At 37.2% G+C, this 25,621-nt stretch overlaps 1 protein-coding gene across 1 annotated transcript in view; it reads left to right on the top strand.

Annotated features, from left to right (window-relative positions):
• WDR37 (WD repeat domain 37) overlaps positions 1-20,220 on the top strand; it is an 84,145-nt gene extending 63,925 nt beyond the window's left edge. The window contains exons 11-13 of the mRNA XM_006874416.1: positions 14,775-14,909; positions 15,440-15,554; positions 20,089-20,220. Of these exons, the coding sequence (XP_006874478.1) occupies positions 14,775-14,909; positions 15,440-15,554; positions 20,089-20,220 (382 nt within the window). The remainder of the gene's footprint in view (positions 1-14,774; positions 14,910-15,439; positions 15,555-20,088) is intronic.
• The last annotated feature ends 5,401 nt before the right edge of the window (positions 20,221-25,621 follow it).

Here is a 25,621-nt window from a genome sequence, read left to right as displayed (position 1 = left end):
GGGAATGATTCTTGCTGTAAGGACTTGTTCCCTCTTTTGAGCTACTGTTTCCATAGGTGTAGGTCAAATTCATCAAATTGTATCAAATTACTCTTTTTTTCCTCTTCTTTCTTCTTCTGGTTGAGCTCTGATCATCCAGTCATTGAAGCCAGGTTAAGTGGTTATTATCTGCAAGTGTGGGTGTTCTTATGCATATGCTCTCTCTTTTTATCAGCTGAACACTTCACTCTCCACAACGTAGGGCTTATCTCGCCACTTCATTGCTGTTTTTCCCTCACTTCCCCTTATCGGTTACGAAGATTTCAATTTTTATTCCATCAATTCTTGGTGCCTTGTTCTTTGCCAGTTCCTTCAATGCACCTTGGACTTCCTCCTTCAGTAGCACTGGCTCTTGATCATATGCTACCTCTTGAAATGGTTGAACATTAATCATTTCCTTTTGGTACACTGACTCTGTGTATGCCTTCCATCTTCTCTTGAGACTTTCTTCATCCTTCAGTAATTTGCCCAGAGAATCTTTCAGTAATGAAAGTCGAGGCTTGAATTTTTTCTTCACTTCCCCCAGTGTGAGAAATGCTGAGTATGTTCTTCCTTTTTGGTTTTCTGATTCCAGATCTTTGCATATTTTGTTGTAATATTTGGCTTTATCTTTTCAAGCTTACCTTTGAAATTTTCTGTTCAGCTATTGTACCTCCTCATTTCTTCCATTTGCTTAGCATCTCTACGTTGGAGAGCAAGTTTCAGTGTCTCTTCTGACATCCATTTTGACCTTTTCTTTCTTTCTTCTCTTCTTAATGACTTTTTGCTTTCTTCATGTATGATATTCTTGATGTCATCCCACAACTCTTCTGGTCTTTGATCTTTAGTGTTTAATGTATCAAATCTGTTCTTCAGATGATCTGTAAATTCAAGTGGGATATATTCAAGGTTATATTTTGGCTCTCGTGGACTTGTTTTCATTTTCTTCAGCTTCAGTTTGAATTTGCATATGAGTAATTGATGGTCCGTTCCACAGTCTGCCCCCAGCCTTGTTTTGACTGATGATATGGAGCTTTTCCATCTTCTCTTTCCGCGGATGTAGTCAATTTGATTTCTATGTATTCCATCTGGTGAGCTCCATGTGTTCAGTTGTTTCTTATGTTGTCTAAAGAAGGTATTTGAAGTGAACAGATCATTGGGTTTGCAGAATTCTATCATGCGTTCTCTAGTATCATTTCTATCACCAAGGCCATGTTTCCCAACTACTGATCTTTCCTCTTTGCTCCTAACCTTTGCATTCCAGTCACCAATAATGAGCAATACATCTTGACTGCATGTTTGATCGATTTCAGATTGAAGAAGTTGGTAGAATTTTTCTATTTCATTCTCACTGGCTTTAGTGGTTGGTGTGTAAATTTGAATAATAGTGGTATTAACTGGGCTTCCCTGCAGGCGCATGGTTATTATTCTATCACAGACAGCGTAGTACCTCATGACTGATCTGGATGTGTTCTTTTTGATGATGAATGTAACACCATTCCTCTTCAATTTGTCATTCCTGGCATAGTAAACTATGTGGTTGTCAGATTTAGAATGGCCAATACCAGTCCATTTCAGCTCACTAATGCCTAAGATATCGATGTTTATGCGTTGCATTCAATTTTTGACACCTTTCTTTTACTTAGAACCCTATTTTTAAATGTTAAGAATAGTTAAGTAGAAACAATTCAATTAAAAATTTTTAACTTGTTGATCAACTGATTCAAAATGTGTAAATTGAAAAAGATGCCATCACATCTTAGGGTGATACACTGTGCTCCTCAGGTTTCTCGTAACAGATTACTTGGTATTCTAGTTTTTCAAGAAACAATTGTGGGAGTACTTAAAAGTTAAGGCATGAAGCTTCCTTCTATTAATGGTAATAAAAAAATTTGGAAATAGATTCTGGTGATGGTTGCACAATGATGGACAAAATTAATGTCACTGAATTGTACATGTGAAGAATGTTAAAATAACCAACTATTTTGTTGCACATATTTGCAGAGGGAGCTTCAAAAATACCTGGACAAATTCCATTATCTTTTAATTCCGTTTTCCTATGAATTTTTTGAAGCCTTCTTGCATTACCACAATTTAAAAAAATCAAGGCACTATATTTTTATAAAAATGCATCTGTAAGAAGCAATTTTAAGTGTCTTACATCTATTATATAACTTTAGAGTTTCTAGAAGTGTGTGTTGTTGTTGTTGTTAAGTGCTGTCGAGTTGGTTCCAACCCATATCATACCTATATAGGGTTTCCGAGAAGCAGCTGGTGAGCTTGAACTGCAGACCTTGCAGTTCAGATGACTTTGCAGTCGGGTGCTTTAACCCACAGCGCCACACCAGGACTCCAGAAGCGTGTGGAGGAACAGTAATCTTGAGATAAATATGTAAAAATTATGTGTTGCAATTTAAAAGAAGATTATTTAGAAAATCAATTCATTTGCAACTGGTTTTGTTTTCTTGTTTATCTAAATATCTGAAGCCAATGAGCAAATCAAATGATGAGATGGAGCAGTTGGTGCGGGTGGGGTGGGGAGACTAAGAGTAGAAAGTGGGCTGTTCACATGTAAGGAGAGAAAGTGAATCAAGAAGAAGAAAGTGATCACAATGGTCACACAGAGCTGTCAGACCCAGTAACTGAGCACTGAGCAAAGACCATCAGATTTAGCTTTGAAGAACTTGACAAAAGTTTTTACCAGGGGAGCAACTACTGGGTTGAATGGGTAAAGAGATACTAAGGAGCTCTGGTAGCGTAGTGGTTATGAATCAGGCTGCGAACCACAAGGTCAGCAGTTCGAAACTACCAGCTGTTCCATGGGAGAAAGATGAGGCTTTCGGCTCCTGTAAAGACTTACAGCCTTGGAAACCCTGTACAGGGTCGTTATGAGTTGGAACCGACTCCACAGCACTTAACAACAACAACAAAGGGGATAGTATATACAACATTTTAAAAAAAAGTTTTGTTGTAGAGGAGTGGAATGGTGGTATTTGAGAGAAGTTGGGTCAAGAAGGGTTTTGTCCTTTATCTTCGAAGATGGAGAAGTAGCAGCATGCTAATGGAAATGGTTTTGTAGAGTGAAAAATGTTATGTTGATAAGGAAGAAAAGAGAGAATTGCTGGAGCCCTGTTTTTGTGGGGTGGAAGATACCATTTAGTACAGAGGAAGATGGGTTGGCTTTAGAAAAAACAAGAAAACAGAACCAGTTGCAGCTGAGTAGATTTGACTCCTGGTGCCTGTGTCTATCAGAATAGTACTGTGCTCGGAGTGTTCAGTGGTGGCATTTTTGGAAGTAGATCGCCAGACAGTTTTTCTGAGGCACTTCTGGATGAACTAAAGCTTCCCACCTTTCAGGTAGCTGCTGAGAGTGTTATCAGTTTACAGCACCCAGGCACTCCCCTGGGAGACCACAGGTACCTCATCTCAAGCAGTCGGCAGAAAGGCTGTATATCAGTTGACTGTGTGTGGAAGTTTCTGATATAGAAAGCCAGGAGTTAGGAGGAGGAAAGGGAAGAGAAGCTTGTAGGAAAGGAGAAGAGGAGAGTGAAAGAACTACGTAGGAGGATTGTGGGTAGCATAAGGGCCCACATGAGGAACACGGTCATGAATGTAGAACGGAACCAGTAGCTTAGTGGTGTGTTTTTCTCCAGCTCTCTTAAGCTATCCAAGTAAGTGTAAGTGGAGTAAGCAGAGAGTTGGATTTAATTAGGTTGTGGTTTTGCCAAGTGAATACAAATAAAGCAAGAAAGGGGCTGAGGGAATTGAGACTCTGTGCAGAGGTATAATTATAATGATTGCCCATGGAAGTTAAGCTGACTTTGGAATTTAATTTGAATGTGGGCTGGATCGTGATTTTTTTTTTTTTTTTAAGCTAGGAAAACAGTAATACAATTACTACATTTCATTTTGTGTTAGAGTATTTGTGGACTCCATGGGCTCCTAGAGAAATGCAGAGAAGGACTGAGGGCAGTAGAACGTGTAGAATCTTTGAGAGTTTATTGGCTTTCATGAGTGAGTAATGGGTAATATCTGAACCTTTGCCTAAAGGTTTCCTGGGTGACATAAATGTTACTAGCTGAAAGGTTGGCAGTTCAAACCCACCCAGGCCTAACTTTGACAACTGCATGGCGGTGTTGTACTCAGCACGTGTGGGATCGCCGTGAGTCACAATGAACTTGATGGCAACAGCAGCAGCAGTCGTTTAAAGGAGTGGCTGTTGGGTTCCAGCCACCGACCTTGACCTTGCAGTTAGCAGTCCAGTGCTTATTGTATAGCGCCACCCCACCCCATATATAATATACATATATTACATATAGTATATGTTACTTTTGACAGTCGTACATCATTTTAAAGGACCTCTTCAAGTAATTCGAGAGCTGTACTGGCTGCTAGGTCCATGTAATCCAGTGTTGTTGTTGTGAAGTGCCACCGAGTTGGTTCCGACTCACAGCGACCCCGTATAGGCTTTCCGAGGAGCAACTGGTAGGTTTGAACTACCGACCTTGTGGTTCACAGCCCAGTACTGATTTTACAGTGTCCCAGCAGCCTATTCTTAAGTTTGAGAAGCACTTAAGGTAACTTCCTTATTTTACTAATGAAGGAAAAGGACTTTCTCAAGATCATGGGACTTACTAGGACCTTATTTATCGTCAGAGTCCAGCCTCAGCACTCTGCTCTCCATGGGACTGCTGGAGGATTAGTTCTTGCTGTTTAAATCCATGAAGGCCAGATCCCCTCCTCCCAAAACCATTGTTTCTACTTTACAGCTTTAAAAATATAATCTATGAATATGTTTACAAGTAAAAATTTTATAGTTCTTAATATATTTCTGATTTTAATTCTTCTAAATATTCTAATGAATGGGACTTGTCTGTATCATGTTACCTTAAAATATTACCTTTTGGAAGAATTAAAAAATAAATGAAACCCTTGAAATTCTTATTTGTATGTTGTTGTTAAGTGCCGTTGAATTGATTCTGACCCGTTGTGACGCTGTATAGGGTTTCCAAGGAGCAGCTGGTGAGCTTGAACTGCCCACCTTGCAGTTCAAACTGACTTTGCAGTCCAGTGCATTAAGCCACAGTGCCACACCAGGAGTCCCTTATTTGTATACATGGTATCAAATAATGGTGATCAAGACACCAGCCAATGTTGATTAATGAGCTTGTAACAAGGGAAGATTTAAAAACCTGAGTTATGAGGGTTATGGTTGTATGTCTACTTGGCTGGGCCAGAATTTTCAGTGATTTGGCAGTTATGATGTCATCATTCCCCATGATGGAATATGATATAACTGAATGATGACATCTGCTATGAGCAACCAATCAACTGAAAGGACATTTCTTTGAGAGTGTGACCTGCTCCCTATATATACAGATGGTCTGACAAAGCTCTGGATTTTTATTGATTTTTTGCTGCATCTGGACACTGCAACTGGCTCATCAATATCTGACTTCCAGTTCTTTGGACTTGAGCCTGCTGCAACAATAATTTATTTTAGATGGATCAGCATGAACTATGAGGTGGAAGATAAAGATGTCCCTAATGTTCAACTTTTCTAAAGTGCTATGTTGTTGTTATGGGCTGTCGGAGTTGGTTCTGACTCATAGTGACCCTGTATAGGGTTTCTGAGGGGAAGCTGGTGGCTTTGAACTGCTGACCTTGTGGTTCTCAGTCCAGTACTTATCCTCAGTGCCATACCACTGATATTAACAACTACCCCTCCCTCAGTACTCTCCCCCACATCCCAAGGTTCTACAATCCACTGCAATACCTCCCAGAACTCATGGGCTGTCAAGGAAATGGTTCACATGGTTGTGGAGGTTGGTAACTTCCAAATCGACAGTTCAGATGTCAGTCTGGAGGATTCTCCTCTCTCATGCCAAATTAGGATGCTGACTCACAGGCTGTGACGTTGGAGAATCGGTTCAGGCCGACAGTTCAATCACAAGAAGTGGGATCAGTCAGAGGCAAGCTTGGTTAGTCAAGCTAAGAAGTGCACAGCCCATTCACATCACCAAGGTGGCTCATTTTATACCCACAGGGTGGCAAAACTGACCAAGCCTCTCATTAGATTTCCAAGTTTGTTATAATCATAATTTAACCACTATCACTGATGAATATAATCTTATCAGCAATGCCCTCCCGCTCCCCCCACCCCCCCCTTCTCTTACTCAGACACTTCAGGAAAAAAAATCTTTTAGTGGGAGTTACAAATATAGAGATAAAAGACACATAAATAATTATAAATAATTCACAGCGCTTCATCAGCCATATTGCCTGCTTATCCGGGGAGCAGCTATGTGAGTTAGAAGAAGCCTCCAGCCTTATATCTGACTATGGACTTGGAATTGCCAAACTCAACAACTACCAGAGCCATTTCCATGAGACCAATCTCTATGTACATGTATAAGCTTCACTGGTTTTCCTCCTTTAGAGAGCTTAGCTGAAGACACCGAGGGAGATCATTCCTTTCCAAATTTAAATCTCACGTCTTTCTCTTGAATATCTTTGTAATATTGATATAATTATAAATATTCAAAACTTATTTGTAGTTGAGTGTCACATTATTAAATAAGAATGACTGTATTTCACAGAAAACAAATCAGAATCTTGATCTTCAGTATTACAAGAATGAAGGCTTTATATACATCTTATTTATTTTTTGTATTTTGTATATTTTTTGTATACTTGTGTATTTTTTGTATTGACCTGAACTTCATCTTTCAATATATGCAAAAGATTCTTAGTAACTGATTTAATAAAACTTTAAGGAGAAAACTAATTTGCTTTATAATCTTTCACCCAAATCACAATAAAAAACAAAAACCTTAAGGAAGATAATTGAGTCAAGTTAACTGGACATACTGGTTTGAAGCATTCTTAAAACCCTCTTCAGGAAATTTTATCTGTGTGCCAGTACCAGATACGGGTATTAGTAGCTTTAGTATGATTTCTATCAGCAGCACTCTCTTAGTCTTGACAATTTAAAAAAAAAAAAAAAGAAAAAAATTGCCTATCTTCTTCACTAGAAGGTGAGCATTACGGATTTATCTCTTCTTTATTGCAGACTCTCACACACAGAACCAAACTTGGCACATTGGTGTTGTTAAGTCATGTGGAGTTGGTTTTGTCTTAGTGACCCTGTGTAGGGCTTCCGAGGCTTTTTAAATCTTTTTTTTTTTTGCGGGAGCAAGAAGACTCATCTTTGTCCCTTGGAGTGGTTAGTGGGCTCTAATCGCTGACCTTGTGGTTTACAGTCCAGTGCTTATTGTATGGAGCCACCACACTCCCCGACACATGCGGTTGTTGTTTTTGAGTGCTGTCGAGTCTGTTCGGACTCTATAGGGTTTCCAAGGAGCAGCTGGTGGGTTTGAGCCACCAACCTTGTGGATTGCAGTCCAGTGCTGATCCTACAGTGCCTCACCAGAAGTGGCACATAATAGATGCTAAATAAATATTTGTTGAATAAAATCTATACTTCAGACTTACCAATAATTTAGATTGGAAGTCTCAGTTATTCCCAATAGGAAAATTTAGACAGTGTGTAACCAAGTGAGATTATTGAGCTAGTGCTGTAAATTATGTGAAATTCACTTATTTTTTCTGGGGAAGAGTTGAATATTAAATACTGAAAAAGACTCATGTGTGATACAAGTTTGGCTTTTTTCCCCCATTGCTTATTTTAGGTTTCACTTTTTTTGGAGTTAGCCATCAAGAAATAATCAGAAATGTGTTTTGTATGGTGATGTGTTTTCCATCTCTCAGTTAGGCATCTGAGTTCTTTTAAAATGTAGGTTTATGTGAATTCTTTAAATTCTAAAAAACACATATATTAGGAAAAGCAAAAGAAGCATCTACTTTCCATAAACCTAGAAGGTTAATTAATTTAGACTAGTTGGCTATTAAGGACAGAGACTTGTTTGGTCTCTTAAAACTTTAGTTTTTTAAAAAACAGCTTGGAAAGTGATAGTTGGGAAGGAATCTGGCAGTCTGAATACTTTGTACACAAGAAGGCAACTAAGACAAATTTTAAATTGTGTGGTGGTCTTGTATGCAAGTCTATTAGTAAATTCTGATCTGGCTTGTAGGAATGTATTTTGCCTACGAACTCTATAATCTTGGGGTCCATTGGACCATATAGATGTTTCACTTATACTTTTATATTAGCATTGTAATGTACTTGAGTAGTTGACTGGTCCAAGTATTAAAGTAACAGTGATGGGCTCATAGATGCTCTTTTCAAAGATTAGTTTTGTGTGTAACTTGAAATGACACAGTCTGGTCATTAGGACCAGGAAACTCCCTGCTATCATGTCATTTTCTTCCCAAAGATTGCTTGCTCTTCTGTGAACGAGCTGGTCTGTTCTTCAAATATAAAAATATTACTTTATTTTGTAGGAAGTTACACTTTAAAAATAAGAAATGGAAACTCGACAGTCAATTTTTGATGTGGTGCCAGGAAAGCACACTGCATCAGCATTTCATGGTCCAGCATTTTCCACATCATATATTTTTTTCCTTAGCCGTGAAATTTCAGCAGATTGTTATGCAAAACAGTTTTGTGTCTCTGTGTGACTGGGAAGACAGCTGTTAGTCCTAATGAGGAGTGCTAGCATTACAGTATTTGCGTTGATTGAGACCCACGGAGGGAGCAGAATGTTCCAGATCAGGCAGTGGTGTGTGGTGAGAAGGTGCCATGCTGTCAGCTGGAAGTACATGCTCGGCTGCTCTGTACGACAAGATAAATGAGTTTTGCTGTAGTTTGGCAGAGTCTGAAGCTTTTCCAATGAACAGTAGTAGCACACCAAATTCCCTGTGGAACCCATGGTCTAAGGGTACCCTTAAAGCTATTGCCTCTTTGCCATTTTTTTTTCTTTTGATGTCCTACAATACCTGTCAAGATTGTGATTTATTAAAAACCTAATGTCTTTTAGCATTTCATTAACATAGGGTTAGACGATCTTTTGTTGACACTTTTTCATTAATTTAGCAGAGTGTTAACTGAAATTTAACTTGGCTACGACCTCCTGAAAACTCCAGTCCAACGAAAAGCCAGCAGGCATCTTAAACTTTTGCTTTTCGAAGTTTTACCAGTAGTTGAAGTTTTTTAACCCTTATAACCTTTGCATTTGAAGAATAGCAACACCTAATTTAATGTTAAAATTTTATGTTGTTCTTTATTTTTTTAAACAGCCTGGAGGTTAATCATTGGACTGATTTTATGGGTTTACATTCTGCCTACCCACTTCCCCCTTGATTTGTATGACTAATGCTAAAAGGAAGGTGGAATTTGATCTTCTTTTATGTTTCTTTAGATCAAATATGGAAACCTTGGGTGGTGCATATGGTTAACTTGGTTAGCTGTTAACCAGGGGGGTGGAAGTTTCGAATCCATCCAGTGGTGACTCAGAACAAAAACATGGCTATCTACTTCGGAAATATCAACCATTGAAAACCCCACAGAGCATAGTTTTACTCTTGATATACGCGGCTTCACTATGAATAGGAATAAGACTTGATGGTAACTGCTCGATGGCATGCATTTACTATGGTTGTTTTCAACTAAGACAATGCCTTTTGGGACATTTGCTAATGCTTATGGAGAGATTTTTGTTGTCACAACTGGGGTTGGGAGGGTGTGTGTATGCTATGCATCTACTAAATGGAGACAGGACTCTGCTAACCATTTTACAGTGCGCAAGAGCCCCCTTACAACAAAGAATATCTACTGTAAAATGTTCATAGTGTTGAGATTAACAAGCCCTATTCTAGTAAATACTCAGTAAGTTATTTAATAATAGCAAAAGTAGGCAGTGCAGTTTTACACTTAAGACATTGATTTTACTTGGATTTTCTGAACCTGAACCATTTTCTTTGCTCTAGACTCTATAAACCCATTGCCATCAAGTCCATTCTGACTCACATGACTCTTTGAGTTTCCGAGACCAAATCTTTACAGAAGCAGAAGGCCTAATCTTTTTGCCGTTGAGTGGGTTTTGTATAGTTAATGCATATGCCTGGTAGTAAATTGTGAATTTACTCTAAGTCCTAAACAACTGTTCTGCTAGTCCAAGATGGTTGTGGCTTACCTAGACCCCTTGCCAATTGCATTTGAATTTGAAAACTGACTTTTACATTTGTATGAAAAAGGTCATTAGAAATTGGATAATAGAATATTGAGTTGCTTTAGATAGTTCTTGCCATCTTAAGTATTTGAGTCTATGAACATGGGTTTCTTTCCATTTATTTAGACTTTTTCATTTTTTTTCTTTCTTTTACTTCCTTAGTTAGATTTACTCTTAGGATGTTTTACTCTTTTAGATGTTATTGTACATAGAATTGCTCATGACTGATATATGAAAACACAACTGATTTTTCTGTGTTGATCTTGTATCCTGTAACTTTACTGAATTCACTTATTAGCTGTAATAGAGTCTTCCTTTCCAGTTTGGATGCCTTTTACTTTTTCTTGTCTAATTGCTGTGGCAGAACTTCCAGTACAATGTTGAATAGCAGAGGTGAAGCAGGCATTCTTGTTCACCATTGTAAGGGAAAATCTTTCAGCTTTTCCTTTTACCATGGAGTATGCTAATTAACTACAAATTTTTTTTCACAATGTCCTTTATCTTGTTGAGAGAAGTTCCTTTTAATTCTTGCTATACTGTTTTTTTATGGAAAGGTGTTGGAATTTGTAAAATGCCTTTTTTTCTGCGTAAGTTGAGATGATCATGTAGTTCTTTTCTATTAAGTGGTTTATTGCACTGACTTTTTAGTGTTGAACTACACTTGCATCTCTGGGGACAATCCCACTTGACACTACTTTCTCTTCAGTTCTCTCAGTATTATATTTGGGGTTCTGTTGTTTGGAGTATTACAGGTTTATAATTCTAACGTGTGTATGACAGACTGATCCTTTTATGAACTTAAAATATTCTTCTTTGTTGTATCTTTTTTTTTTTTAAAGTGCAAAGCTTAGTGTAGTAACTCTTTTGGTTATTATTTGTTTGGAATCTTTTTTCCCATTTTCCCTTCAGCTTCTTTGTGTCTTTAGATCTAAAGCGAGACTCATCTTGGAGAGGGATTGCCACTACTGGCAGAGCGCCTCACACCACTTGGCAACCTCTCGCTTCCAGAGCAGTCAGTCAGGAAGTCCTTTCTTGGCCTGAGTTGGAATCTGTGTCCCTGGGCTTTTGTAATGACTGCACACTCACTTGATCTGGTGAAGGTGCCCAGGTGTCAGTGGTGTTTGCTCTGTGACAGTCAGGTTGTAGCACGAGTTCTGGGGTACGTCTGGCTGCACAACCTGAACCAGTTGGAGATGAGAACAAAACTGTTAGCTCCCTTATTGCGCTTTATATTCGACTCCGTTACGTGGTGGTATAAAACGTTTACATGGTGAAGAAAGTTATGAACCTGCGTGACTCGCATTAAATTTGGTCTTTATTCTCTCTACGTCCGTTGTGTTTAAACTAATTCATACTACAAACACATGGTTTGTAGCAAAGCTGTGTGGGAAAATATCTTTTCTCCAAAAGAAAAGAAAATATCTTTTCTCCAAAAATTATTATAATCCTCTTTATTGTATTTGGGTGACCTACTTTTTTTTGACTACTTCCTGAAGTGAGTAAAGACCTTATGATCTCTTTTTCTTTGACTGCTTCCCAAAGTGAGTAGAGACTTGACGATCTTTCTTTTCCTTTTGCTATTTCCTGAAGTGAGTAGGAACTGTATGACCTCTCTTCTACTTTTTACTATTTCCTGAAATGGGAATGCGCACCTTAGAAATTTAAACTAGCCAGTCAGGTAAGGGAAAAGATTGTGCTATGATTAAAGCCCTAGCCAATGGGTGAGATACAGCCTTAAGACTCGTGTCACAGATAAAAAACCCAAGTGGACTCCCTACTTAGTGTGCTCACTGGCCGGTTCCTATACAGCTATGTGTACACACCCTCTTGCAGGAGTACATTTTGCTTTGTCAAAGTAATGTAGTCTCACCGAGTCTTTTATGTGACATCAGAATTCATTTCTAACAGCCGTATTTCAAAAAGCAGATAGACGGCCTATGTTAAAATACTGTTACCATTGTATAAAATTCCAAATTTTTTATTTTAATGTCTTACTTTTTTTTACTAGCTTTACTGAGCTGACATTATATTATTAAAAAAAAAAAAAACTGCATTAATGTAGTGGAGGTTGGTTTAAATTAAAGGTGAATTCTGTGTCCATTTGAATTAAGAGTGTTTTTATCAATTGGGCCACAGTGACTCGATAGTGTTAATTGCAATCAGTAGTCTGAATACAACATTAAGTCAAATTCTCGTATACAGCTTAAATGACAAGAACAGCTGACATCTTAAATTAGTATTACTAAATTCTAAGCAGTTAATGTACATGAGCACAGTTAGAGTGGGTACCAGTAAATCAAGTATGTAGAAAACAGAAGCTTTTGCCCGTTTAAATCAATTGTTTTGTGAAGATAAGAAAAAAATATAATACAGCATTAATGGAGTCGTGGTGTGGCACTGTGGGTTAATGTACTGGATGGCAAGTTTGGTTTGAACCATAAGGTTGGTGATTCAGGTTTACCAGCCACTCCTCAGAGGACGCTATGGGTCAGAAAAACGACTCCATGGCACTTAACAACAACAACAGCTGCTTTAACAGGTAAAAATTTACATGTTATAGTCTTGTAGGATTATTTAATTAGTTTAGATGAGTACTGAGAACTATTTTAAGCCTTTATGCAGAGTTGGTGGTTATGTGCTGTGGAGTTGGTTCTGATTCATAGTGACCCTGTACAGGGTTTCCGATGCCATAAATCTTTACGGGAGCAGAAAGCTTCATCTTTCTTCCACGGAGTGGCTGGTAGTTTTGAACTGCTGACCCTGAGGTTAGCAGCCCAATTCATAACCACTATGCTACCAGAGCTCCTACTATGCAGAGTTTGTAACCCTAATATTTGTGGCCTTGAGATACAATTATGGAAGTAAGGCAGCTGACATAGATCCCGCTGAAAAATTACTGGTATCAGTATTTTGGTAAATTTGTATTACCATTTGTGGTCTAAAATCATATAATGTCTTTACAGATGAACCAGTTGTGGCAAGATTTGTTATTAATGATATCGAGTACACTGCAATGCAGTAATTAAATCCTGTTAAAGCTGTTGAATAAATGAATGACTAAAATGAGAATTCTTCTGCATCATTAAGCAATATATGCTGAAATTTTTAAAAAATGCTAACTGTTCCTTTAAGTACTTATTCATGACATTGTTGCTCAGCTTTTCAATGGCTTGTGCAAAAATAAGATATTCTTATCTTTAGTTAATTAAGAAATTAGGTTTAGTATCACATTTTTTTAAATTAACCATTGTCAGTGCACACAATCCAAACCACACTTTCTGCTACCTGTTGATTTCCACTCATACCTCATGACCCTATAGAATAGAGTAGAACTCCTCCCTAGAGTTCCTGAGGCTGTAACTCTGTATAGAAGCAGGCTGCTGTAACTCTTGTGTGGAGTGACGGGTGGGTTTAAAGCACTAACCTTTCACTTAGTAGCTCAGTGATTAACCTATTCTCCCACCAGGGCTCTTTACCAGTGCATACAGGGGTTGTTGGCTTTAACCTTTTTGCTTTTCATGTCATTTAATTATTTCAGTCATATATTTCTTCTCTCATGTGATTTTTTTTTTTCCCTCACTACAGTCCAGTGAGTGTTGACTATTCTTCAGTTGAGAAGATAGCATTGCTAATTAATTTATACAACCATTATAGCAGACATTAGCAGGTAGAAAGATGATGGTTGTTTTCCTTTAAATATTTTGATTAAGTCTCTTCAAAGATGATTTGAATGATATTTCCCTTTGCTGGTGGTATTTTTAATCCAGTTTCACCATTAGTAGATTTAATATGCTTACCACTGTGTTAATCAGTATATTTTCCAAATTTCAAGAGTGAAGTTGATAGTTGAAATAAACTAACTGAAACCGTTTACTCTTCTCTGGTTCTTATTAATACTTTTGAGTTGAACACATGATTTCTGTATCTCTTCTGTTCTGTGCCCTTCCCAACAGTCTTGTTTTAGTTCTGAATATTGAAAAGAAAGCTATTATGAAATAGGTTCCAAGAATGACTGTAGAATTGTTTTTTCTCAGTGTTCTGATTAAAATGATACATACTTGTAGTTGAATTCGAATTTTTTCTGTAATATTCTGCTACCACATACAAATGTATAGAAATTGTGGCTGAGTCTATCTAATCCATATTTTTGGTAACTTTTCTTTGCTTATTGCCTAGAGATCGAATAAAATGGAATATAATTTTCTAATGTGCCACCAAGCTTCCTTCAAACAGATGTTGTTGTTAAGTGCCATTGAGTTGGTTCTGACTCTTATTGACCTTGTCTAGTGTTTCCAAGGATTGGCTGTTGGATTTGAACCACTGGCCTTGTGGTTAGCAATTAAGTGATTATCGTACAGTGTCACATCAGGACTCCAAAGCAGATTTTAGTGTACTTAATTGGAAAGATTTATTTTGCACAGGTATGGAATTTTTTTAAGCAGGTAAGAGCAGTGTACAGAATAGAAGTTGCTTGTAGCTCCTTCCACATCTCTCACATTGTTTGTACCCACCTTGCCAGAATTTTTCTGAGAGCATCATTCTATTACATACTGCTGAGAGGATTCATTGGTAATGTTCTGGAATTTTAATTTCCAGGTTTCTGACTCCTTTATCTTTTACTTCTAGCACTGTAACCTCTGCTGTGTTTACTGTGGGAGATAATGTTGTCTCAGGCAGTGATGACCGCACTGTGAAAGTTTGGGATTTAAAAAATATGAGATCCCCAATTGCAACTATTCGTACGGACTCTGCCATTAACAGGTAAGATACAGTTAATCATTACACAGAAGATTTGACTTGCATAATGGACCTGAAATGGCTCGGTGTTACTTCATGTTTGTTTATGTAAATTGAATGTTTAATTGGTGTAACCTTGGGAAAAATGGTTTCGGTCCTGGAAAAGTACACTCTATTGATCCTCTACTGCAAACGCAGTGATTAAGTATAAGCTCAGGTTAGTTTAACAGGCTTTGTAAGAATAAGAATAAGCCATGTGCGGCCATATGTTTAGGTTTTTTGTTTTACTTGTTATGTGGCAATTGATAATCTCTTTGGAGGAGTATATCTGCATCTCTCTACCTTTGAGTGTGTGTCTGTATTGTGGGTATGTGTGTATCTTGTAGTTACATATAAGTATCCCTTTGCTTTATTTCTTTATTTTAATGCCAAGTCAGATAACTTGATACTATATTTTACCTTGAAATACGAATAATATTGCGTCATTATTTGCAAACTCAAAAACTTGTGCTGCTACTGTTTTAAGCATAATCCCTTTTCTCTTCTCTTTGCAGGATTAATGTATGTGTTGGCCAAAAAATCATTGCCCTTCCGCATGACAACCGACAAGTTAGATTATTTGATATGTCAGGAGTCCGATTAGCAAGACTTCCTCGAAGCAATAGACAGGTAATGGAATTATTTTCATTGGTAGAGCTTAGAATATGTATTCATCAAGAAAGTTAGAGAAGAACTTGGAATTTTATATGTCAGATCATATAAAATATATAGTCTAAGAGAAATATGATGTGACACTCACATGTAACTAACTTCTACTAGCCATATTAAAAAATAAACAGGAGAAATTCATTTTAGCAGTGTATTCTATATAACTAAATATAATCTAATCAATATCATTTCAACATATAATCAGTATAAAATTATTTCAGATAATTTACATTCTTATTTTCAGACTTTGTTTTTAGGTGTTTAGATTTCAGCAAATTTTAACTTGGAAAAGCAATTACATACCTAAGTTCTTCCAGGCTTTATTAAAAGAGAACCACTAACTAACCTGTATAGGGTTTCTGGGGAGTGGCTGGTGAGTTTGAACCACTGAACTTGTGGTCCAGTGCTTACCCTGCAGTGCTACACCATTTTTGAAGTTTAAGTTAAGTAAAATAAAAAATGCAGTTCCACTAGGTACATTTCAAGTGCTCAATAGCACACGTGTATTGGAAACCACAGTCTTAGATATCTTCAGTTGAGTTTGTAGAACTAGACATACTTTAAGCATTTAATATAACAAAGCAGGACCAGTATTATTCATGGACTGTTTTTGTTAACTGCTGTCAAGTCGATTCCGACCATAGTGACCCTGTATAGGGCTTCTGAGGAGCAGCTAGTGAGCTTGAACTACCTACCTTGCAGTTCAAACGGCTTTGCAGTCTGATTCTGATGCATTAGCCCACAGTGCCACACCAGGACTTCATGGATTAGTGGTAGTTTAAGTAGCTCTTTTAAGAAAGGATCCATGCCTCTAACTACCACTAAAATATCTTTCAGGTTGTCATTGCCAAGAAGGTATTCCATTTTAAATGCTGCTTTCTTATGAGTTAAGGCATTGTTCCTTGTTGAAATGTATATTCTTTAGCTGTAGTAGGAGAGAGCTAGCTTAATTATATGAGTTCAGTGTTTCTTGAAAAATGGTTTTTAGACCACCCCTATCACAGTGACCTGGAGTGCTGGGTAAGAATTCTGACTCCTTGCACCAGCTCGGATCTACTGAATTAGAATCTCTGAAGGCATTGCCTGGGAATCTGCATTTTGAATTAATCCCCTGGGTGGTTCTGTTGTACTTTGAAGGTTGAGAGCCTTAATCCAAAAGCCTGAGAATGAATCCATTGCCTTTTGAAAAAAAAAAAAAATTGATAGTGCCTTAATGTAAGTGTAATACAGATACCTCTACCAGTCAGAGCAGTGTTTCTCCTGGTTCTTATATATAATTGACCCCACAATGCATTTACAATCATCCTTTCCTGTTTTTTTTTCTTTTGTCTTCCCTGAATGTCATAAGATCTGTGCAATGAAAAGCCATTGAATGCTTTTCTTTTTAAATGAATACATTCCCTGCTTCTGCAGCTCAGTTGTGTATGTGTGGGTGCATGCATACCTCTGACCAGTCACTTTTCAGCCTTTCTTTTAAATACCATCCTCTCTTGCAGTGATCCATCCATACATATGCTGTCTTGCTGATTTCCACCAATCATCATTTCATAGTCCTGCAATATATTCGAATTTCAAAGACTGTAAAACAAGGATAGCTAAGTAGATTGATTTGTCACCAACATTGCAACACCTTTTCTTTAAGTGACATCAGCTTCCTGAAAAATTAGGCTACTTCAGCCATTCTTCTCTTTAACACTTCACAACTACACAGTTAAAAGTTATTTATCTTTTTATTCAATTTCACATCAGAGAAAAGTTGCTTGTGAAATTATTTTAAGTAACTAAAAACCTTTTCACAAACTGACAAAGCCATCCATTGACTTATCCATAGGAGGTTTGTTTTTCTGTTATCCCTCCACATTTTGCTAACTGCCAAATGTCATCCATGTAACATCTAAGCTGCATCTTTAATAACACAATAAACTATTTCCAGTTATATGTTCTTTATGTATGTAAATTATATGCATTTTCAAAAAAATATATAGGAAATTTTGTGTGATATTTGTACTTAGAGAACATTTTCCTCTTGAAAATAAGAGTTCTAAGTTGTAGTGTATAGTTCTCTTTCTATGTCAACTGTTTCATGCTTACTTTTCTCCAACATACAATCTTTTGGAAACTGTAGAATTCCAGTGTAGTACATGAAATTAGATTTATTTTTAAGACTAATGAATTACAGTTAACTTCACTGCAAACTCATAGCACTTCTTCAGAGAAATAAATACGTTTTCAGTGTTACAAAACCACGTCTGGGAATCACTGGCTTATGTCATTGTGACTTCTTCCAACTGGCAGTTAGTTCTTAGAAGAGAAAAAGCAGAAACGCTTATTTGAATGTTTGGTAGCCAGAGTAAATGGGCTAACAGAATCATTTGATGTTATATTGTTTCGGAGGAAATATAAGTTATTATTTTTCAAAAATGTGTTTCAAGAAAAGGAAGGTCTATAGACTATTAAGAGGAATTCCATGAAAAAAAGTCTGTGATCCAGTGGACCTGTGAGATGTCGGTTTAAACAAACTTAAACAGAATTGCTCACTGAAAGGGTGTCAGAATTTTTATTATGCTAATGTATATTATAATTCTCCTTGGGGAGTCTGGGGCAGTTCCCAAATGTTTGTTTATGGAACTTTTTATTTCTGGGTAGATGATAAACCAGGACATTATATCTTTGAGCACACTGTAGCGTTATATGAAAATGAATTATAAAACTAGGAGATTTAGCTTCCCTGTTTACCACTAACTCGCTTTTTGTAAAAACTAACTTTCGGTAGGTGCCATATGGTTTTTCCCTCCTATCCAGTTATTAAGGAACTGATTTCAGTGTTTCTGCAATGAATACTTTGAGTTTCTCATTTTTAAATAGTTCTTTAACAGAGTCCCAGCTTATTGCTCAACTGAGCCAATGAATGCAATGTTTCTTCTTTCTCGTTTAGGTCATTCACAAAGAAAGTGATGTAACCTTTGCTACCCTTTGTTATATTGCCTTCCTTTCTCTCAGTAGTTTTCTTTTTGTGCCTATCAGAATTCTCTCTGTAAATGTAGGGCTGTGGGTTAATGCTTTGGACTGCAAGGTTGGTTTGAACTGCAAGGTCAGCGGTTCAAGCTCACCAGCTGCTCCTCAAACCCTATACAGGGTGGCTATGGGCCGGAACTGACTCGATGGCACTTAACAACAACCAGAACATCTGTATATGAATGGTTTCACAGAGAGAATTTGGTACCCTGTTTTGGAGTATTTCTCTTACTAAATTCTGTCAGGTTTTTTTTTTTTTTTTAATTTGAAATCTTGTACTTTATTTAATGATGTAATGACAATAATGTCAAATCATCATATTAATTGAGAAAATATGAGCAAGTTGTAAGCAACTTCTTGTAGACATGCTCATGCACCGTGTTAAATGCTGATATGCATGCTTATTCACACATACTAAATACCCAACACAAACTTTGTCAAATATTTTACAATAATTTTTTCCAACATTCTGATATTTAACTGGGATTCCTGAAGTTGGCAGGAATCTACTTGAAAGTCCATATAATTTTGGCACCAAGTGTATTTTTCTAACCCCTTTATTACTTGAAGGTGCCCTGGTGACACTGTAGGATAAGCAGTGGATTGCTAACCACAGAGTCAGCTGTCCAAACCCACCAGCTGTTGCGTTGGGAGAAAGATGAGACTTTTTGCTCCCGTAAAGATTTACAATCTGTGTCGCTGTGAGTCTGAATTGACTTGGTGGCAGTGGGTTTGGTGTCATTTGTTTGTTTGTTTTTTGTTAGGATCACCTGTACCAATTACTTGTGAAAATGGCATTTGAGATCCTTGAGTAAATTTTACTAAATTTACCTCCAAATATAATGCAGCCTCATTATTTTAAAATTTAAAATTATTTTATTTCTACTGACTGTAATCTTTTTTAAAGAATTCTAAAATATTTTCGAGATGAGCCTTATGATTTATTATGTGCTTTAATCACACTTTATTTTAGTTTCCCTACTAACACATTAAGGAGCTCTGGTAGCGTAGTCGTTACGAATCGGTCTGCAAACCTTAAGGTCAGCAGTTTGAAACTACCAGCCGATCCGTGGGAGAAAGATGAGGCTTCCTGCTCCTGTAAAGCTATACAGCCTCAGAAACCCTGTACAGGGTCGCTGTGGGTTGGAAGCAGCTCGATAGCACTTAACAACAACAACAGCTAACACATTGGAAGCTTGGTGTGACGCTGTAGGACAAGCATTGGACTGCTAACCACAAGATTCCTCAGAAACCCTATGAATTGGAACCGGCTTAGTCACACACAGCAGCAGCTAACACACTACCTAAAGCTCCTGTTGCCAATCTCTTTTGAGGCTCACTTTTGGAGTAACCCATTTTGTTATTTTTTTCTTTCGCTTTGAGTTCTACAGTTGTTAATTTGGTTGAAGCTTTATAAATATTAAGGAGGACTATGTTTTCAGAATAATAGACTAATTTTGGCTTGTCTGATTGTTTATAGGGCCATAGAAGAATGGTATGCTGCTCAGCTTGGAGTGAAGATCACCCCATATGTAATCTGTTTACTTGTGGTTTTGATAGGCAAGCCATTGGCTGGAACATAAACATCCCTGCATTGTTACAAGAAAAATAGGAGAGCTGATATTCCTTTGTCTCATTGTTTGCCATGGACCTTTAACTGGTGCAGACTTTTCTGCATATTAATCTGCCATTTTTGTGAGAATTTGACCCTGAAAAGTGTGCTTTATATATTCTTTTCACATTGTACTCAGTTTGCATGAAATGTACAGAAAAATGCGTGATCCTGTTTTTTTCTTATTTGTGTCTTGTGTATATGTCCTTTTGTACATTGACCTTGCCTGGTCAGTAGAATGAAGTTCACTTCCCATGTAGCACTTCAAACGCTCATGAGTTACTCAGCGTTCCACAGATGAACAGTAGGGCATTACATTTGTGTGAATCAAATGTGAAACCCATGTACCTATTGTGAGGAGTATGTCTGTTACATTTTCTGGAATATTATACATATCTACCTTGTATTGAAGATTATAGGGAGCTAAATTTGAGTTGAATAATGAATGGCAGTAATGATCAAAACTTTCATGTTTACTTTCTGTCTGAAGTTTTAGCATGTACTATTATTATGTATTCAACTTTCAACTCTAATTTCTATTACAGTTCTGTAAAAATATCCCGGAGTTTAGACGTTAAAAAAGAAAAAAGTGTAGAATGTTGAGTTTGCAACATTCGGAGAGTTTCTTTTGAAAAGAAGAAATTTTCTGCTCTTTTTTGTAGAAAATCATTTCAATCTCCTGTGGTCTCATATTAGCAAATTCTAAAACATAATGATTCTAATTACTGAAATATATTGAAGCAAAATTTAAAGCACTTTAGTTTATAACTATGGTTATAAACAGTTTATAGAAGTTTCAAATGACTTATCCACTGAATGTGACTTGACCTTTGTAAGAAGGACCTGCTACCTGAAAACAAATTTTATTTATTTTCTACACCTTTGATTTGCATATTTCTAAATGGGTTCACTTCCTTGGTGGTATTTGAGAGCCAACAATGCAAATAAAGAGTACTACCTCAAAATAAATGTATTTGGAAAACTTTGGAGTCTCACTGTTGCCTAGTTAAAGCACTTTTGATTTATAGCTGGAATACTGATTTCAACTCAGAAGGCAAGAAAGACAATCCTACCAAATGTATCTTGAAGGTAAAAGGTTCATTGATTAATAAGGTCATAACCACAGCAGGTAATGCACAGGTCATAAGATGCTCTTGTCTTTAGCTGCTGGGACATGCTCACTGCCAATCTTACTACCGTGTGAGTGAGCCTGTTAATCTTGCCTTCTTAGAAATTACTGTTCATCCGATATTGGTCAATTTATGTTTCGTACTGATTTATACTTTCGATGAAGGAGCATCTCAGCATACTGCCCCTCATATTTTTAACCCTTTACATATATTCATTTGGAGACTGATGACTTGGAAAGGGACACGAAGGCAATATACCGGCTGTTCCTTGGAAACCCTATACAGAGTCGCTATGAGTCGGAACCGACTCTACAACACTTACCAACAACAACAACATCATGGACGTACTTCTTCCTCCACCTTGCCTGTGTTTTCTCATGTGGTGACAGAGGAAAGTACAGGAACTGGTCATTGGTAGAAGCCGTTGATAAGGTGTAATATTGACTAGAACATTCAGGCTGTCTTTTACTGAAGCTTATCATGAGTGAAAATCTGCCTCATTTATTGGCACATTTTACTTATGTCATGTGGTAGCTAATCATAGGAATTAAGGAGCTAAGGCACTGAATAATTCTGCACTGCTTTATTCAGACATGGAAGGGAAGAAAGGACCCAAAGATAACCAATATAGAATTGAGATTGCTAACTAAGGAACAAACAATAAATGTCTTTGAGTAATTTTATTTTTAAAGCTAACAAATATTTCTAAAATCCAACATGTTATGGTCACCTAGACACTGATTTTGAGAACCGAAGTCAAGCTTGCCACAAAGATGGATTCGAATTTCATTTTCAGAGCCACTGCTATCTTAAGTGTATTTTGCTTGATGAAGTACTGTACTGTTACCTAGATATTTCCTGTGGCCTCATTTTATCTTATAATGAAATCTCTCCTTGCCTTGTCTCCTCTTATTCAACTGCATATCCAAGGGAATGGGCATGAGTTGACTTCTGAATGGTAAACTACAGAAACTTAATGTTCTTTGGTTCATTGGTTTATCTTTATTGGAAAGTCTGTCTTAGAATCATTGTTAGAAACATTTGAAAACATACAAATAAATGAAATCAAACTTTCAAACCAAATCTCTGCCAGATTAAAAAAATTTTGAATCTTTTAAAATGTGTACTTGTCATGGCCATTTTAGTTCTATGCAGACTACCCTTCACCACCAGTAGCCGCTCCCCTTCCTGCCACTAGCTAGAGGGACCAACCTCTGACACCAGAAATGAGTCTCCACTCATTTTCCCTCTGGGTGAACAAACCCTAATGGTGCTAGAGCAGAGTTCTCAGGGGCAGGATAGCACTGACTCCGTTAATAGTGTGTTATCTCTCAACTTGATTTCATTCAACTGCTACTTGTGGCCATTTATTGTTATTTTTGGCAAGTCATAAGGGAGATTTGGGCTAGTGATTTTTGTGTGTGTGTGTATATGTGGCTAAAATGACATCATGTTATCAGACATATGTGGTATCATTTGAAATAGTGTTTTGAAACGGGAACGGTTTTGTCCTATGTGCTGATATGTCCAGAATTTCATTTAATAATGGAAGGAATATATGTGGTCATTGAAAAAAGTGTGTTACTGATACAGAGTTTCATTTGAGATGCGTTGTTGAACAATTCAACGTTCTTTTTCTCAACCACTGCACATTGGTTTTTGTAGAGTCTAAATTCTGTACATATTTCAGAATCTGAAGAATCCTTTGTAAATCATTTGTTGCTTATTACCTGTGAAAAATATGTTTCTTTGGATGAAATGTATGCATTTGTAAGTCCTAATGTAGAATCAGTTGTTTTTATTGTATTGATGTAATTGTTTTTAAGTGTTCAGTGTCTTCATTGCAATACGAAATTCATTAAAATATCCATGTTCCATAATTACTTTATGAAAGTTTTATGTTATTGGGAGGCACTTTTATTTATTTATTTTTAACTTAGTTTTTTACGTTTTTATTGGGTGAAACATTATTTATGGTTATATAAATATCACAATGACATAGACATTGGATAAATTATAATATTGCCCACTGGATGAATTTTAATTATGGAATAAAAACATGTATTTCCTATCCATCTGTATGCTAAATAAAATGTTAGATAATTATGCTTCTTTATCTCCTACCAGCCCCCCTCCCAATTTTTTTCTCAAGAGATTATTTAACAATTAGGCATAATAGTGGTCTTAATACAGTTAAGCTAGTTTGAAAGTAAGACACTAAATTAAAGTTATAGAGAGTAAGCATCATTCTTTTTCGTCTGGGACAGTGCAAATCAAGACAGTGACTATGCGCACATGATTATAATCTGATCCAACAAGCGTTATGAATGAAGAAACTCCAGGAAGGGTTCAAATACCACTGGATTTGCTTGCTGGTCTGCTCTTTTCAGACTAGTTATGGTAGTGGTGGTTGTGCGCAGTCGAGTCGGTTCCAACTCAGGGACTCTAAAGGGTTTCTGAGGCCGTAAACCTTTATGAGAGCAGAAAGCCTCATCTTTCTCCTGTTGAGCAGCTGGTGGATTCAAATTGCTGACCAGGAGGTTAGCAGCCTGTTACGGCATTTGGAGTACATTCAGTCCCCAAAGAGTAGACATTTCCCCATTGATTATTTAACTTTCTTATCTCTTCAAATTTGTTGTTCAGTGCTGTTGAGTTGGTTGTGACTCATAGCAACCCTTTACAGGCTTTCCAAGGAGCTACTGGTGTATTTGAACTAGACATTGCAGTTAGCAGTGCAGTGCTTATCTTACGGCACCACCCAAATATGTGATTATTGCCTAAATTTTGTAATTACACTTTGAATTACATTAAAAATTTCATATAATAGTACGAAGGGGAATTATGATTTGCATCACTATAATTTCACCAGTATGCCTCTAAGATAGCTGTGTCACTATCCATAAGTGTTTTTGACTTTCCCCAAATAATTTAGAAACTAAATTATCTGCAAAACAATTGGAACATCCCAACTGTTACGTGCAATTTATAAATCTGGTTCATAGTATAGTGGGAAGAAGCTATGAATTGCAATCAGATAAAATTCAAAACCATTTTCATTAAGTATCTCTTGGCCAAAATGGACAAAACATATCTTTAGAATTATAAGCTCTCATGGCTTGTGGGCTGAGTTAGAGCTGAAGGAATATCCAGAAATTTTGGTAAAGGAGGCTTTGCTAAGGAGGGGACATATAAACTGACATCTGAAGGTTAGTAAAGTGCCATGGAGAGGAGGGAGGAGAACAGTTCCAGGCAAGAAGACTAGCATATGCAAGAACCCTGGGGTGGGAAACAACTTGGGATGTTCTGGTACTAAAATAACAATGACCTGAATATAGGGCAAAAGATGAGTGGCCCAAGATGAGGCTGGGGTGATAACCAGGCACCATATTGTACAGTTTGTCATGCTGTGGTGGCTTCTGTGTTACTGTGATTCTGGAAGCTATACCATGGGTATTTTAAATACCAGCAGAGTCACCCATGGTGGACAGGTTTCAGCAGGGCTTCCAGATGAAAACAGACAAGTAGAAGGAGACACAGACAACGTCCAAATATTTAGTCACTGAAAACCTTATGAGTGGAGCACTGTCAGCACCAGAATATTGAAGATTGAAACATGATGAAGGGCACCGGAATATGGTCAGCTACAGTGCTGGAAGATGAGCCCCTCAAGCTGAAAGGCACTCAAAAATTGGACTGGGGAAGAGCTGCCTCAAAGTAGAGTTGACCATGATGACACGAATGGAGTAAAGCCTTCAGGACCTTCATTTGTAGATGGGGAACAACTCAAAATGAAGAGAAACAGCTGTAAGCATTCATTAATAATCTGAACATGGAATGTACAAAGTATGACTCAAGGAAAATTGGAAATAGTAAAAAATGAAATGGAACATATACACATTGATATCTTAGGCATTAGTGAGCTGGAATGGACTTGTATCAGCCGTTAGGAATCTGGCAATCACATGGTTTACTACGCTGGGAATGACAAATTGAAGAGGAATGGTGTCACATTCATCATCAAAAAGAATATATCAAGATCCATCTTGAAGTACAACGCTGTCTGTTGTAAGATAATATCCATACACCTAAAAGGAAGATCAGTTAATACTACTATTCAAGTTTATGCACCAACCACTAAAGCCAGTAAGGATGAAATTGAAGAATTCTACTAACGTCTTCAGTCTGAAATTATTCAAACATGCAATCAAGATATACTGATAATCACTGACGATTGCAATGCAAAGGTTGGAAACAGGAAGGATCAGTTGTTA

The sequence above is a fragment of the Chrysochloris asiatica genome, unplaced genomic scaffold, assembly GCF_000296735.1.
Source record: "Chrysochloris asiatica unplaced genomic scaffold, ChrAsi1.0 scaffold00276, whole genome shotgun sequence".
Classification (NCBI taxonomy): Eukaryota; Metazoa; Chordata; class Mammalia; order Afrosoricida; family Chrysochloridae; genus Chrysochloris; species Chrysochloris asiatica.
Note: the sequence above shows the minus strand (reverse complement) of the source record. Positions and strands in the feature narration are given on the sequence as shown.